Genomic DNA, 13,385 nt, shown 5'->3' with positions numbered 1-13,385 from the left:
CTGTGTTACTTTAGCTCATTTTAAGTAAGCAAACTGAACAAGCAGCAAAAAAATGTAATTGTTTTTAATAAATTTAATCAGTACAATTTGACAAAAATATAAATGCTTGCATTTGCAAGACATTAACTGACCCAAATAATGTAAGTGATAGTTCCTTCAGCTGACCCAAAACTGTCTCTGACCATCCGTATTGTTAAGGCCTGTTCTTCTTTACGCAAGTCTCTCTCTCTCTATAGTCGAGAGTGAGAACGAGGGCTGGGTTTGATCACCCCACCGTCATGCGGCATTCTCTAAATCCCTCTGCATGAGCTTCCCAGATAAAGCCCAGATTCACGCCCAGGAGAACTGGCCTGGATTTCATCATCTCAATACACGTGCAACGTGTGTATTTGGGGGTGTGTGACCGAGCAATGAGCTGTGATGATAATTTCAAACTCTCAGTAGAAAAAGAGCAGATAGAGGAATTAGAAAGACGATCGAGGCCAGTAAAGAAGTCAAATGTTCCTGAGATCAAACTCCCTGCGGCTGTGTGCGGTCCGAGTCCAAGAGGAACACAAGGTCACTCCGATGGCATGCAAATTATAATGATTATAATGAAATCGAGACCTGAGAGATGGCTTGACTTTGCAAAAAGACACAAATGGTGACTTGGCTGTTATACATGAATGCTGCAACTCGCTGTTAGAGCTGCACAGAAAAGGTTTGGCTTCAAAGGGTAAAATTCAAAGGGCCAGAAAGTGTAAGGTTGCTAGTTCAAGCCATCACCATTGCGCCCTTGAGCAAGATGCTTAAACTGGAATCGCTCCAGAGGGATCGTCACTGAGCTGCAAATCACTGGATAAAAGCGTCTGCTAAATGCCTACTTGCTATTATTTTGGTGTGTGCAATCTTGCTATCTGCAAAGCTGCAAGCTATCAAACTACTAATGAACAACAAACTGTGTATTTATTATTTTTACAACCGCAAAATGAACAATGTTACTATAGGCTACAATCAACTTGCCCTGGTGAATGTTGACGGGACCCAAAATGAAAAAACACATGGATTGTTATATGTAAAGATACGGTTGCATAAGATGTCATTAAAAGCAAAGCACTGTGATATATGTGACCACTCCATTTAGATGGACAGCACATGTCCACTATCCAGAGTATATATGGTGTCTATTTCATAGTTTTGTTAATCTAGCCACAACTAAATGACATTTGAAATCTAATTTAAAACCAGAAATATAAAACAATGTGATTTAAACACTAAATTCACACTCATGGCTAGAAACTACCTTCACCTTTTTTTTTTTTTTTGAAGAAATTAATACTTTTATTAAGCAAGGATGCGTTAAATTGATCAAAAGTGACAGTAAAGACATGTATAACATTACAAAAGATTTCTATAGCAAATAAATCCTGTTCTTTTGAACTTTCTATTCAAGAATCCTGAAGATAATGTATCACGGTTTCCACAAAAATAGAACTGTTTTCAACTGGAGTAACGATGCTAAAAATTCCGTTTTGCATCACAGGAATATATTACATTTTAAATTATATTAAAATAGAAAGCATTTATTTTAAGTTGTTATAATATTTCACAATATTGCTGTTTTTACTGTATTTTTAATCAAATAAATGCAGCCTTGGTGAGCAGAAGAAACCCCAAAAGTTTGAACGGTAGTGTAAAGAAATCATTTGTACATCATCATCTCCATGGTCACTAATCACATATCACAAAGCTAATATGACTCATTGAGCTCTCACTAAGTAACTTTTCTGCATTTTCGACTGTACAAAAGTCTGAACCCCCTGTATTAATGTTAGGAAGCTGCGGCAGAACCAGGAGGGCTTCGTCATTCCCAGCATCCCTGCAGGTCTCTCTGGTACTGTGGATAATTAGCATGACCCTCTTTGATGCGCTACTCACTGTTGCCTTTTTAATCTAGTGTACTTACAAGGCAGGTTAACAGCCGTACTGCGTCTCCTGGTCCCATTCTTGACATTCGAGTAGCTCTTATGAATACTTCAAATCAGACATTATGATCCTCTTCATAAAGTCTTCCATTGGCCTAATCTTTTTCAAGTTGACAGGCTGAGAATGTTTAGCAAACAAACACATGCAGACACTCACCCATTGGCCAGATTGTCATCGTCTTCGTCATTAAGGCTCTTGCAAAGTACATCAGAATCACTGAGGTAGCCGGACTTGAGGTCGCTATCTCCAGCGTCCAGGCCTTCGATGAACTCGCTGCGAGCCGTGTGGCTGAGCCGGCTGGAGCAGCGAGCGGGCATCGTTTGAGAGGTGTACTGGGACGAGGCTTTGGTTCCCGACAGATAGCTGGATCCGGTGGAGGAAGGGGCATCTCCGGCTTGCAGACGAGGACTGGACTGGCCGTGGCGCCAGGAGAGAGGCGAGGAACGGTTGGAGAGGCTGGAGATGCTGCGAGCGTTGGTTTCATCACTGTCGTAGCACACGCTGCTGTCCAAACAACTGTAGATGGAAAGAGAGGGTTACTGATGCATTCAAAACACAACATAATAGGGTTGTGGGATGCGATGAAGGCCACAGGAACTCATGACCTACTAAAGAAAAGGATGCATGATCATCTGTTGAGGATGCAGATTGCATAACCAGAAGCACCAGCTCAAATGAATAATATAACAGCTTCCTCCACCACATAAACACTGAGTAGCTATTTTTACCTACTTCTCTTCATCAGACAGCTGCGAAATACCAGAAATGCACTAGCGCTTTGAAATATTTGATGCTAGCAAGGCAGAAAATGCACACAAACATGTTGGCATTGGGTTATTCGGTTAGTGTTACCCAGGGCTGTTAGTTTGGCATGTTATTCTTACAGGTGGGTCACTTGGTTTAAAGTCACCATGAAATCAAAACTGACAATACTTGTGTTTTATGGAATATTGCAGGATTTATTACAAATAGTTTTTTCGTGCACATCATTATTTTATTGTGCTGTCATTATCTTAAATCAAAATAACTTCCCCTTCCTCTTGCAGCAACATCTCTTCTCTTTCTCTGATGACGAGGGCGGGGCAACCTGTCACTCACATGAGATCCACCAATAGCAAACCACAACCATCCAATCAATTGCCCACAGACAAAATCAAGCTCCGCCCTACATATGGTCTTGTTTCAGAAGCCGTTTTACTCACATATATGCCACAGTAGGGAAGAAAAGACGATCGCAACTTCCATTTCATGCCAATTAATTGCGATTTTTCTAATAAAGAAAAGCTTGTTTGTAGGTCTGCACAATTTGTCCAAAAAAATTATATTGTGATGATATGATCAATATGGTATGATCACAGTAATAATAATCATTATATTATTATTATTATAATTATTAAATTAAATATTTAAAATAAATATATTATTGTAATAATCCTATTGTACTGTAAAAATACAAATCGAGCATTTAATATTAATGATAATATCTATGTAAAATTAAAATACTAATGCTTATGTCTAATTTTCTACAACCTTTAATCTGGCATTATAGCAGAGGACCTGGACTGGAGATAAAGGACTGTATGGGAGTTTTATAGTCAGAATAAATGTTTTATTTCTCTGTACTTTCAAAAAACAACTGAAAATAACACACACACCGCCTTATTTCACTGCATTGGCCGAACTGACGGCCCAGCCACTCCCAAACCTCATGACCTGCTTTTCCATTCTCTTTCAGTGCCACATCACATTCTACTTGAAGCCAAAGCAAAGTTCCTGCTCTCTCCAAGTCATGCACTGTGTGGCAAGACTATTTATAGAGTTCTTCTCATTACTAAAATCAACAAGCACTGTAAGGGCAAGATCAGACTTAAACTACTCTTTTACATTGTCTGAATAAAGTCTGTTTGCGCATGCAAAAGTGACCACCACAAGGCCATAGCATTGTGAGAGGTTGCAAATGCATTGTTATGCAATTGTTAGGATGTTACTAGGAATGTACAAGTGTTTACCTCCAAGTCTTCATGATGAGCTGGTCACTAGGGGCCCTATTTTAACAACCTGAAACGCAAGTATCAAACGCGAAACGCAAGTAACTTTGTGGGCGGATCTCGGGCTGTAACGTGAAATAAACCAATCAGAGCGACATCTCACATTCCCTTTAAGAGCAGGCGCGCTTGTTCCATGGCGGATTGCTATTATAACGGCGGATTTGCCAGGCGCACGCCAGGAGCGGTTCACAGCCGAGGAGACCGACGTTCTCATCAGGGCCGTAAAACACAGAGAAGTGACATTGTATGGGGACGGGAGAAAGCCACCTAAATTAGCTTCGGTTAAACAGGCGTATAATTATTTGGGTAATGTGTAAGCTAGATTTATGCCTATTTTTTCATTGGACACCACAATGATTTCCCTCGTGTGGAATATTTTTCCTTGTAATTATGTATGGTTTGCAAAAATGTTAACTGCTGCATCTGTGTAGATGAGATAAGCAAAGTGTATGCGCGTTGTGCACACGCTACATTGATTATGGCCAAGAATGCGCCCTTAAAATAGCATCTGAACGCGCCACTGACTTTAGACTAGGTTTTTCCTGGTCTGTGGCAGAATTGTTTTCTGAAACTGCAAAATAGCACCAGGGAACGTTTGCGCCGGAACACGCCTCCTCTTTTCGCTGAACCGCCCCTGGGAGCACAAGTTCATTCCCTAATTTACCGACCTGCGTCTGTGGAGGGAAAAGTCCGCTGTGCGTCGGGTGCAAAATAGGAATGACACATGCGTCGGTGTACAAAGTCAATTGCGCTGGGTGCAAGATAGGGCCCTAGGTCTGTCTTTGTACAATTTTATCACATTTTGATGTGCCAATTATATCTGTAGCACCAGCACAAATGCACTTAGTATTAGTTTAATATTGCAATGTACAATTATAATATTATTACTATTATATAGTTTAAGAGTTTGATCAAATCACTAACCATAAAAATTAGTAATAATCATTATGCTATTATAGAATACTACTAAACAATTTGCCGGTTATGATTAAAAACTCATCACACTTTATTACCAAAACATTCTGAATTGATAAAAGACTTGTTAGCAAAAGTAAACACACAACAAGCTGTTTTCCTAAACAAAAAAAAGCATATGAGAACTTAAAAGCGTCCATGTGGTTCAGTAATTAATCACATTTTCCCATTCAAGTGCATCTTGACAATAACAGACTCCAGGTGTACTCTAGCGCAGCAGGTGTATAATGTGAATAGACATGAAAAATCAAACACTGCACCTCTATTTTGAGTCATCGTGAGTTGATTTAGTCCATGAATCTCCATGTCTTAAAGGATAACAGAAGCATCATGTTACAGAACAGCTCACTAGGCCAGGGCTTTATACACACATACATTAGTGTGGCTGTGAATCTGTGGGTTGAGTCTGGCTGATCTAGTATGAATCATTTTCACGCCTGCGCCCATCAAGTCTTTGGAAGATCATCAGTCTTATACAAGTGCTGCAGTTAAAATGGAGGGTACATTAGCTGCAGGTCTAGAAATCATGCTTATATACTGCAAAAATGTTTTACTCAGAAACTTAATAGGGTAGAGAATAGTAATCCTGCAGGGAAATGTTTGATGTTAGAAGAAAGGACAGGCTGAGATCTCTCGGGGCAAAACTGAGACAAAAGTTAGCACAATTGCTATGCTAAGCACATCTAGCACACCTTTGGGGAAGGAGAACACATTCATCAGGATGAAGCACAGAGCTGTCCGTAGCTTCTCTCTAGCTTACTCTGTCACTTGAACATGAATATTTATCTTTTGCCGTCAGAACTGCCGTGGCATAGATTCAACAAGGTTATGGATTCCTCAGAGATTTTGGTCCATATTGTCATGAGAGCATCACGTAGATTCTGCAGATTTGTCTGCATATCCATAATGTGAATCTCTTGTTCCAGCACATCTTAAAGCTGCTGTATTAGACTGAGATCTGGTGACTGTGGAGGCCGTTTGAGTTTAGTGAACTCACTGTCATGTTCAAGAAACCAGATTGAGATGATTTGCGCTTTGTGACATGTGTGTTATCCTGCTGGAAGTATCCATCAGAAGATGAGAACACTGTGGTCATAAAGGGATGGACATGGTTAGCAAGAAGACTCAGGTCGGCTGTGGCGTTTAAATGATGCTCAATTGGTACTAAAGGGCCCAAAGTGTGCCAAGAAAATATATAACAAACCATCACACCACCAGCAGCCTGAACTGTTGATACAAGGCTGGATGATCCATGCTTTCATGTTGTTTACACCAAATTCTGACCCTCATCTGAATGTTGCAGCAGAAATCCAGATTCATCAGACCCGGAAACGTTTTCCAATCTTCTATTGTCGAGTTTTAGTCAGTCTGTGTGAATCGTAGCCTTAGTTTCTGTTCTCAGCTGACAGGAGTGACACCAGTGTGTGTCTTCTGCTGCTGTAGCTCATCTGCTTCAAGGTTGTGTTGAGCGTTCAGAGATGCTCTTCTGCGTTCAGAGATGCTCTTCTGCGTTCAGAGATGCTCTTCTGCAGACTTCGGTTGTACCGAGTTACTATCAATTACCGTTGTCTTTCTATCAGCTGATCCAGTCTGGTCATTCTCCTCGGACCTCTGGTATCAACAAGACATTTTCACCCACAGAACTGACACTCACTGGATATTTAATCTTTTTCGGACCATTCTCTGTAAACCCTAGAGATGTTTGTGTGTGAAAATCCCTGTAGATCAGCAGTTTCTGAAATACTCAGACCAGCCCGTCTGGCACCAACATCCATGCCACGTTAAAAGTCACTTAAATCACATTTCTTCCCCATTCTGATGCTCAGTTTCAACAAGTCTTCATGTCTACATGCCTAAATACCTTGAACTGCTGCCATGTGCTAGCCTGACGCCGTCATACTCAGATTCTAGTCAGAATGTGAGTCTGATACTTCTCCATAGAGATTTGATTATGGGGCGTGTCTCAACCAAACCAGAAAAAAAAAAAACTCTGCACTCAATTGGATAGACCTACAACCAATCAGAGCAACGGAGTAAATGACGCATGTTCTTCATTCATATTTTCAACCAACAAAATGTCGCGGCTCTCTGTTCCTCTTTTAAAATGAATGCGCTGTCGATATAACAGACGCGATGGCGGAATCTACACATGATGTTTCATAAACAAAGTTCGGGAGGAGCACGTACAAATAATCAATCCAATATCAACTTGTCATCAAACAATACCATGTCTAACGTTACCCTTTCTATCAGCATGAGGAAGCATATTCACTCTGTAAACTTACCTAACACTCCTTGACAGTTTTTCAGCATCCCTCCACCACCCCGAATCCTCACTCTTGTCTTGTTCTCTCACAACCAGGAATACGGGGGAGTATGGCTACCGAGCCCACAGCCCTCTCCTCGGACAGCACGTCATATACGCATTTATTCTATCGACTTATTTGTGTGAAATCTTATATACGCATTTATTCTATCTGACTTATTTGTAAATGTGAACTCGTGAAATCTCAATTCTCCAGCAGCAGTCGTCTTTGTTGTAAACTAATTCAAATCAAGCGCTCTTTGGTGACGTGGATGATTACGTTACCGTTGCTCATCTGTCCATCATCGTATAAAGCCCGCCCTGACAATTTGATTGGTCCGAACAATTTTTGTTCGGGCATAATAGCTCCTCAACGGAGCGAGTCCAGACCGAACTTCCCGACCAAAAAATGTTGTGGGCGGGGTTCGGGCTGGCACCCAGGCTAGCCATGTGCCATTGGCTGATAAGATATTTGGGCTAATGAGCAGTTGAACAGGTACATATTTCAGGTACATACTTTCCTGTAGCTCAAACAGTAGAGCGTTGGCGCTTGCAATGCCAAGGTCATGGGTTCAATTCCCAGGGAAAGCAAGAACTGATAAGAATGTAAATGCGTACCTTGAAACGTAATGTAAGTCTCTTTGGATAAAAGCATCTGCTAAATGCATAAATGTAACTGTAAATGCACATACACATACACTCGTTGGCCACTTTTATCGGTACACCTGTTTAACTGCATGTACATATATATACTGTATATTCTAGTTGTGTATTAATGTTTGCACATCTGAGTCTGTAAAGCCTGGAGAGCAGCTGATTTCTGTGTGTGTTTGTTAATATTCGTTGATGGAAAGTGTTTCATTGTGTATTTATGAATGTGGCAGCCAGGTGTTTGAATGACTGAAGTGCAAACTCTACCAAAAGACGTGGGAGGGTGCATGGTTGTGGAAAAAGTAATCGTTTGTGTATAATATAAAGCCTTGTTTATATTCATGCTCTTTGTGGCACAAATGTGTGTGAAAATTGTTTCCAAATAACATTGTGGTGCTTTCTCCCATGGTTCATTGAAAAGCAGCGGTTTGCATCCTCGTAAATTAGTTTGGCTGTGATTTTTCATGCCATAAACGTGTGCTGGTTCTCTCTTACCTCTGGCTGAGCTGAGCTCCCCGCAGGCTGGACATGGTTTCCTCCAGGTTCTGTCTGAGATCCAGAACATTCTGAACCGTCCGTTTCCTTTGAGACTCGGGATCTGCACACATAATTAGCAACCAAAATACAATGAACAGTGAGTATGCAAAACAATGTTTCCATCAAGGAGCAGTTTTAAATCAAGCATCAGATCATAAGATTTTCATTGTATGTCATATAAATGCATAAGGAAATTTATACTTTTATTCAGCAAGGATGCATTAAAGGGATAGTTCACCCAAAAATGAAAATTCTGTCATCATTTACTCACCCTCAAGTTGTTCCAAACCTGTATGAGTTTCTTTGTTCTGCTGAACACAAAGGAAGATATTTGGAAGAATGGTTTGGAACAACTTGAGGGTGAGTAAATGATGACAGAATTTTCATTTTGGGGTGAACTATCCCTTTAAATTGATCAAATTTATGAAGGGCAGTAAAGACATTTTTTACTATCAATCACAGAATCCTAGCCTGACTACGTCAGACTTCGTACTTCCGCTCAATTTCAGTTCGCTTCTGTACTCAGTCTGAGATAGCGACCTATCTCCCCGTTTTCCTCCGGCCTCAAAGCAGCCGGCCAATCAACGAACAGAGGGCGGGCTGAGAGCCGTGACGTAGACGCTGATTGTACCGTGGATGCGTAGATTTACTTCACATAATCTGCAAAAGTCGTTCACAGCCATGTTCACTCCGGTATTTCGCTCGATGGTTTTGTTTTTGCATCATACATGTGTTTACAGTGGAAGTTAGATGCGGCTGAGCCTGCGCATGACACACGTCATAACCAAACGTTATGTGATTGGCTTACGGGTAACCAATGATTTTAAACTTCAGACAAGCGCCCGAGAAAGAAAACGCTTTTCAATTATGCCCTTCCAGACTCTGTCTACGAAGCAAAGCGAAGTAGCAGAGTGTGGTATTACCAGGCTAACAGAATCCTGCCAAATATTACGGTTTCGACATGCAGCACAACTGTTTTCAACATTGATAATAATCGTAAATGTTTCTTGAGCACCGAATTGGCATATTAGAATTATTTCTGAAGGATCATGTGACACTGAAGACTGGAGTAATGATGCTGAAAATTCAGCTTTGATTTGACAATATATTATATTAGACAACAGTTACTTTAAATTTGAATAATTTCACAATGTTATTATTTTTTGCTATACTTTTGAGTCTTGGTGAGAATAAGAGACTTTTATAACATCTTACCTACCTCAAACGTTTGAACGGTGGTGTATTCATGTAAAGAAAAAAGATCAGTTACACTTTATTTCAATGGTTTACATTCTACTTACTATAAGTAACTTTGCAACTGCATGTCAACTAACTCTCATTAGAGTATCAGTAGACTGTTAGGTTAGGGTTTGGGTTAGTAGAATAAGTTGCTGAAAAGTTACTTATAGTCAGTAGAAAGTCTGTTGGAGGAGCATCACAAATAAAGTGTTAGCAGATATTAAGCAGACAGTCTACTAATACTCTAATGACTCCTAGTTGACATGTAGTGCCAAAGTTACTTACAGTTAGTAGAATGACTAAAGTGGACCATCGAAATAAAGTGTAACCAAACAATCTAACATAAAATAGTTTAAAATCAGCACAAAATATGCATCTTTGAAAAAGATGAGTTTCTCAAAAAGTTTCTACATCAAAATGTCCTCAATTATTCAAAGATGCAAATGGAAAAAGTACTCGATCACATTGAGAATTTAAAGACCCATGAAAGAGTTTGATAAAGACAAGCAGGAACAGGAAGTTGACCTTTTAAAGAGCTTGTCTTGGTTTTTAAATAGCCAATAGCCTTTAGTTTACGTCAAGGCCTTCAAAGGTCTTCAACATTAACCCTGAAGGCAGCATAAAATGAGACAAATGCCAGATAGAATCATTTAACTCCATCACCTACATTAAGAAAATGAAAACTAAGAATGAAAGTCCCAAGAAACTAATGCTGACTGTTCGAGCAGTTGTAAACTGGCACATGATTTCTTGAAAACCTGTGGTCGGCTGGCGGTCAGCATGTCCAATCAATCCCACGGTGCAGTTAGGCCCGACGCTTGCCCCGACATTATTAACGACTGGACTTACAGACGACGAGAGGTGGTTTACAAGCATTACTCTACAGCAGATAACTCATGTCAATCAAGTCTATTCCCATGAGAGAATTAACTCTAGCTAATTACATCACTAGACAGACTTGCATGGTGGAAATAGTAAATGAGGAGACAAGATGACAGTATTTCACTGCAAAGTACGTATGTGACCACTGCAAACAGGTATAGCAGTGGTGCTCACATAGATGACAAAACTGAGCTTCACCTGTGATTTGTCCTGACATCCACAGAAACAGGAAGTTATTATTTCAAAGAGCTTGTCTTTGTTTTTAAGTAGCCAACAGCCTTTCATTTACGTCAAAGCCACTAAAGGTGAAAGCTAACAGTCTTCAACATGAACCCCAAATGCCAACAATGAGATTATGAGAACCAGAAAGCCTCTTATTACTCCATCGCCAACATGAGAACAAAGGATGAAAGTCTTCTTCTGTCCCAAGAAACTGTTTTCTGTTCAAGCAATTGAAAACTGCCACACAATCTCTAGAAAACCTCCTAAAAACGTTACTTTGTACGGTCAAATAAAAAGCAAGCATGCACAAAATGTTTAAATTGATACATTTACATCTTGTATACAAACACCCTCATATTCTACGTTGCAACCTTAAATAGTGTGTGCAATGCTCTGATGCAATCTCCAGCTCCATGGGAGATTAAACTTTAATATATGCTCTTTTTCCCCACATGCTTTGATCTGAAAGGGCATACTGGACCACAGCTTCATTTTGTGCATCACTGCTGCATATGTGAGCACTGGTGCAGTTTAATGACAGACAGAACAACCAGGGGTGCATTTCTTGTACAACAATGTACTGTAATTCGCTGATTAACAACCGCAGAACGATGCATCGTTGGAGAAAATAACCAACTGAAACTGTTAACATGGTCTCACCTCTGTCATTTGAACCACATTGGTTTAACAATACAGGACTGTCGTTACAGAGTTCACACGCAGGTGGAGGAGGAATAACTTCTGCTAATTAATCTTTCCGAGATCTCAGAGATGCTGCTGGAACGAACACGGCAACTAATGACTGCTTCACGGTTTTTGTTCCATGTCATTTTGCTTTATTGATAATTGATTCATCACAGGATCTCGCATACGTCATACTCTGGAGTTCCCTTGCGCATTTTACGCACATGCACACTTTTCAGATTCGGCCCTGATAGTTGTAGTGTTGACACGCTAAAATATATAGATTAAAATGTATATATATTTAAACAGAATGACGAATATAGAATGTACTGTATGTTAGATTGCTTATTGTGCCCAAGAGCATGATCTATTTAAGTCCACATGTTATTTAACAAGAAACTATGTTTCTAACTACAGGTTGAGAGCTATAGTTCCAACCATGTAAGTTTGCGATGCTGTTTGCGAATGTTCGTTGGAATACGGTTTAAGGAAACGCCAAATCATTGAACTATGTTGGTAGGGACGGAACTCACGACCATAGTTGGCAAACAATGCTTTCATGAAACGCATATATACTGTAGCTATATATATGTATATATGTGTGTGTGAAATAAAATATATTTAACCGATTAAAAAAGTGGTAGTGCTCTCGTTCCAAACTCTACCAGCAGTTTTGTAAATGTTGTGTATACATAGTAAATTTAAATTATGATAGTTTTTCAAGCTAAAACATTCAAAAATCCTTAAAACAAGAAACATTTACTTGAAGAAATGCTATAATAATGATTCAAAGATTGGATATAAGTGTATTTTTAACTTGTTTTAACCAGTTTGTACTGAAAATGAGTGAAAAGGCTGCTAGTGTAGAAAGACAAAATACTCTCTCAGATATATTTATCTTTTTGTAAGGATTTTAAGATATTTTAGATTAAAACAAGTCAAAAAGACTTATTATACAGTACATGTATTTTCATATTGGTATAACGTCAGCTATCAGTCACCCTACTCTCTAGATATTGATATCAGTTATTTAAAAACCAATAGCGCAGTAACAAACATGATCACAGTCCCTCATAAAAGCTTGCATATCCGCCATAACTTGCTCTACATATAGACTGTCACAAAGAAGCCAAATTTGGCCTCAGCCCTTTATTCCTTAAGTTTCCATGTAACTGTTCCTCAACTCAAATTGTTGAGTTGAACTATTGTCCTTAATTGATATTTTAAGCCTTCCCCCTCAGAGGTTTGGACCTTCGTCCAGCTGCGCTGTACAATAGAAACTGTGAATGCACAGAGGAGAGAAATACTCCATTCTGAGCTCTAATTCAGTCTTGTGACCAAGAGTGGTATGTGTGCCACATACGTCTCATAAGGAAGTCTATTATGCAGCGGTTTATTATGCACAACAAATGAGCATAAACTCTACGTGTGATTATGATCATAAAAAGAAAGAACTTTGATATAGAGATTCGATGAATTATTCTTAGAGACCTTGTGATTAAATGTTCCTGCATAAAAAAAAGTTGCCCAAAAGCACATTGTTTTCTCTCTAAATTTAGAGAAGAAAAGCTCTGCAACCACGCTAGTGTTGGTTGTAATTATACTCTATAATTATACTTGTAAAAATATATAAAAATCCTGAAGAATGAAAGAATGCATGCATTTTCTACTATAATTTGGAATCAATCCCAAAAGGATGCTAATGGGAATACAATGTGAAGAAATAGAGACATTCCAACAGGATCTGTTTTTGTTTGTTTGTTTGTTTGTTTGTTCTGTTCTTACTTTTTGTTTCTGGGTTCTAAGAAAATTCCCATTTGGATCTTTTGGGATTGTTTTCAAATTATAAATCCGATCAGAATGCTGTATGGATTCGT

At 39.4% G+C, this 13,385-nt stretch overlaps 1 protein-coding gene across 5 annotated transcripts in view; it reads right to left on the bottom strand.

The window, feature by feature from the left end:
• nav1b (neuron navigator 1b) overlaps window positions 1-13,385 on the bottom strand; it is a 76,569-nt gene that overhangs the window by 52,760 nt on the left and 10,424 nt on the right. For all 5 annotated transcript variants that reach the window (XM_084425269.1, XM_084425270.1, XM_084425273.1 and 2 more), the window contains 2 exons: window positions 8,440-8,542; window positions 2,122-2,481 (listed from right to left, as the gene is read on the bottom strand). In XM_084425269.1, the coding sequence (XP_084281395.1) occupies window positions 2,122-2,481; window positions 8,440-8,542 (463 nt within the window). The remainder of the gene's footprint in view (window positions 1-2,121; window positions 2,482-8,439; window positions 8,543-13,385) is intronic.

Source organism: Rutilus rutilus (genome assembly GCF_951802725.1).
Source record: "Rutilus rutilus genome assembly, chromosome: 12".
In the NCBI taxonomy this organism is placed as follows: Eukaryota; Metazoa; Chordata; class Actinopteri; order Cypriniformes; family Leuciscidae; genus Rutilus; species Rutilus rutilus.
This window is presented reverse-complemented; position numbering and strand designations above follow the sequence as displayed.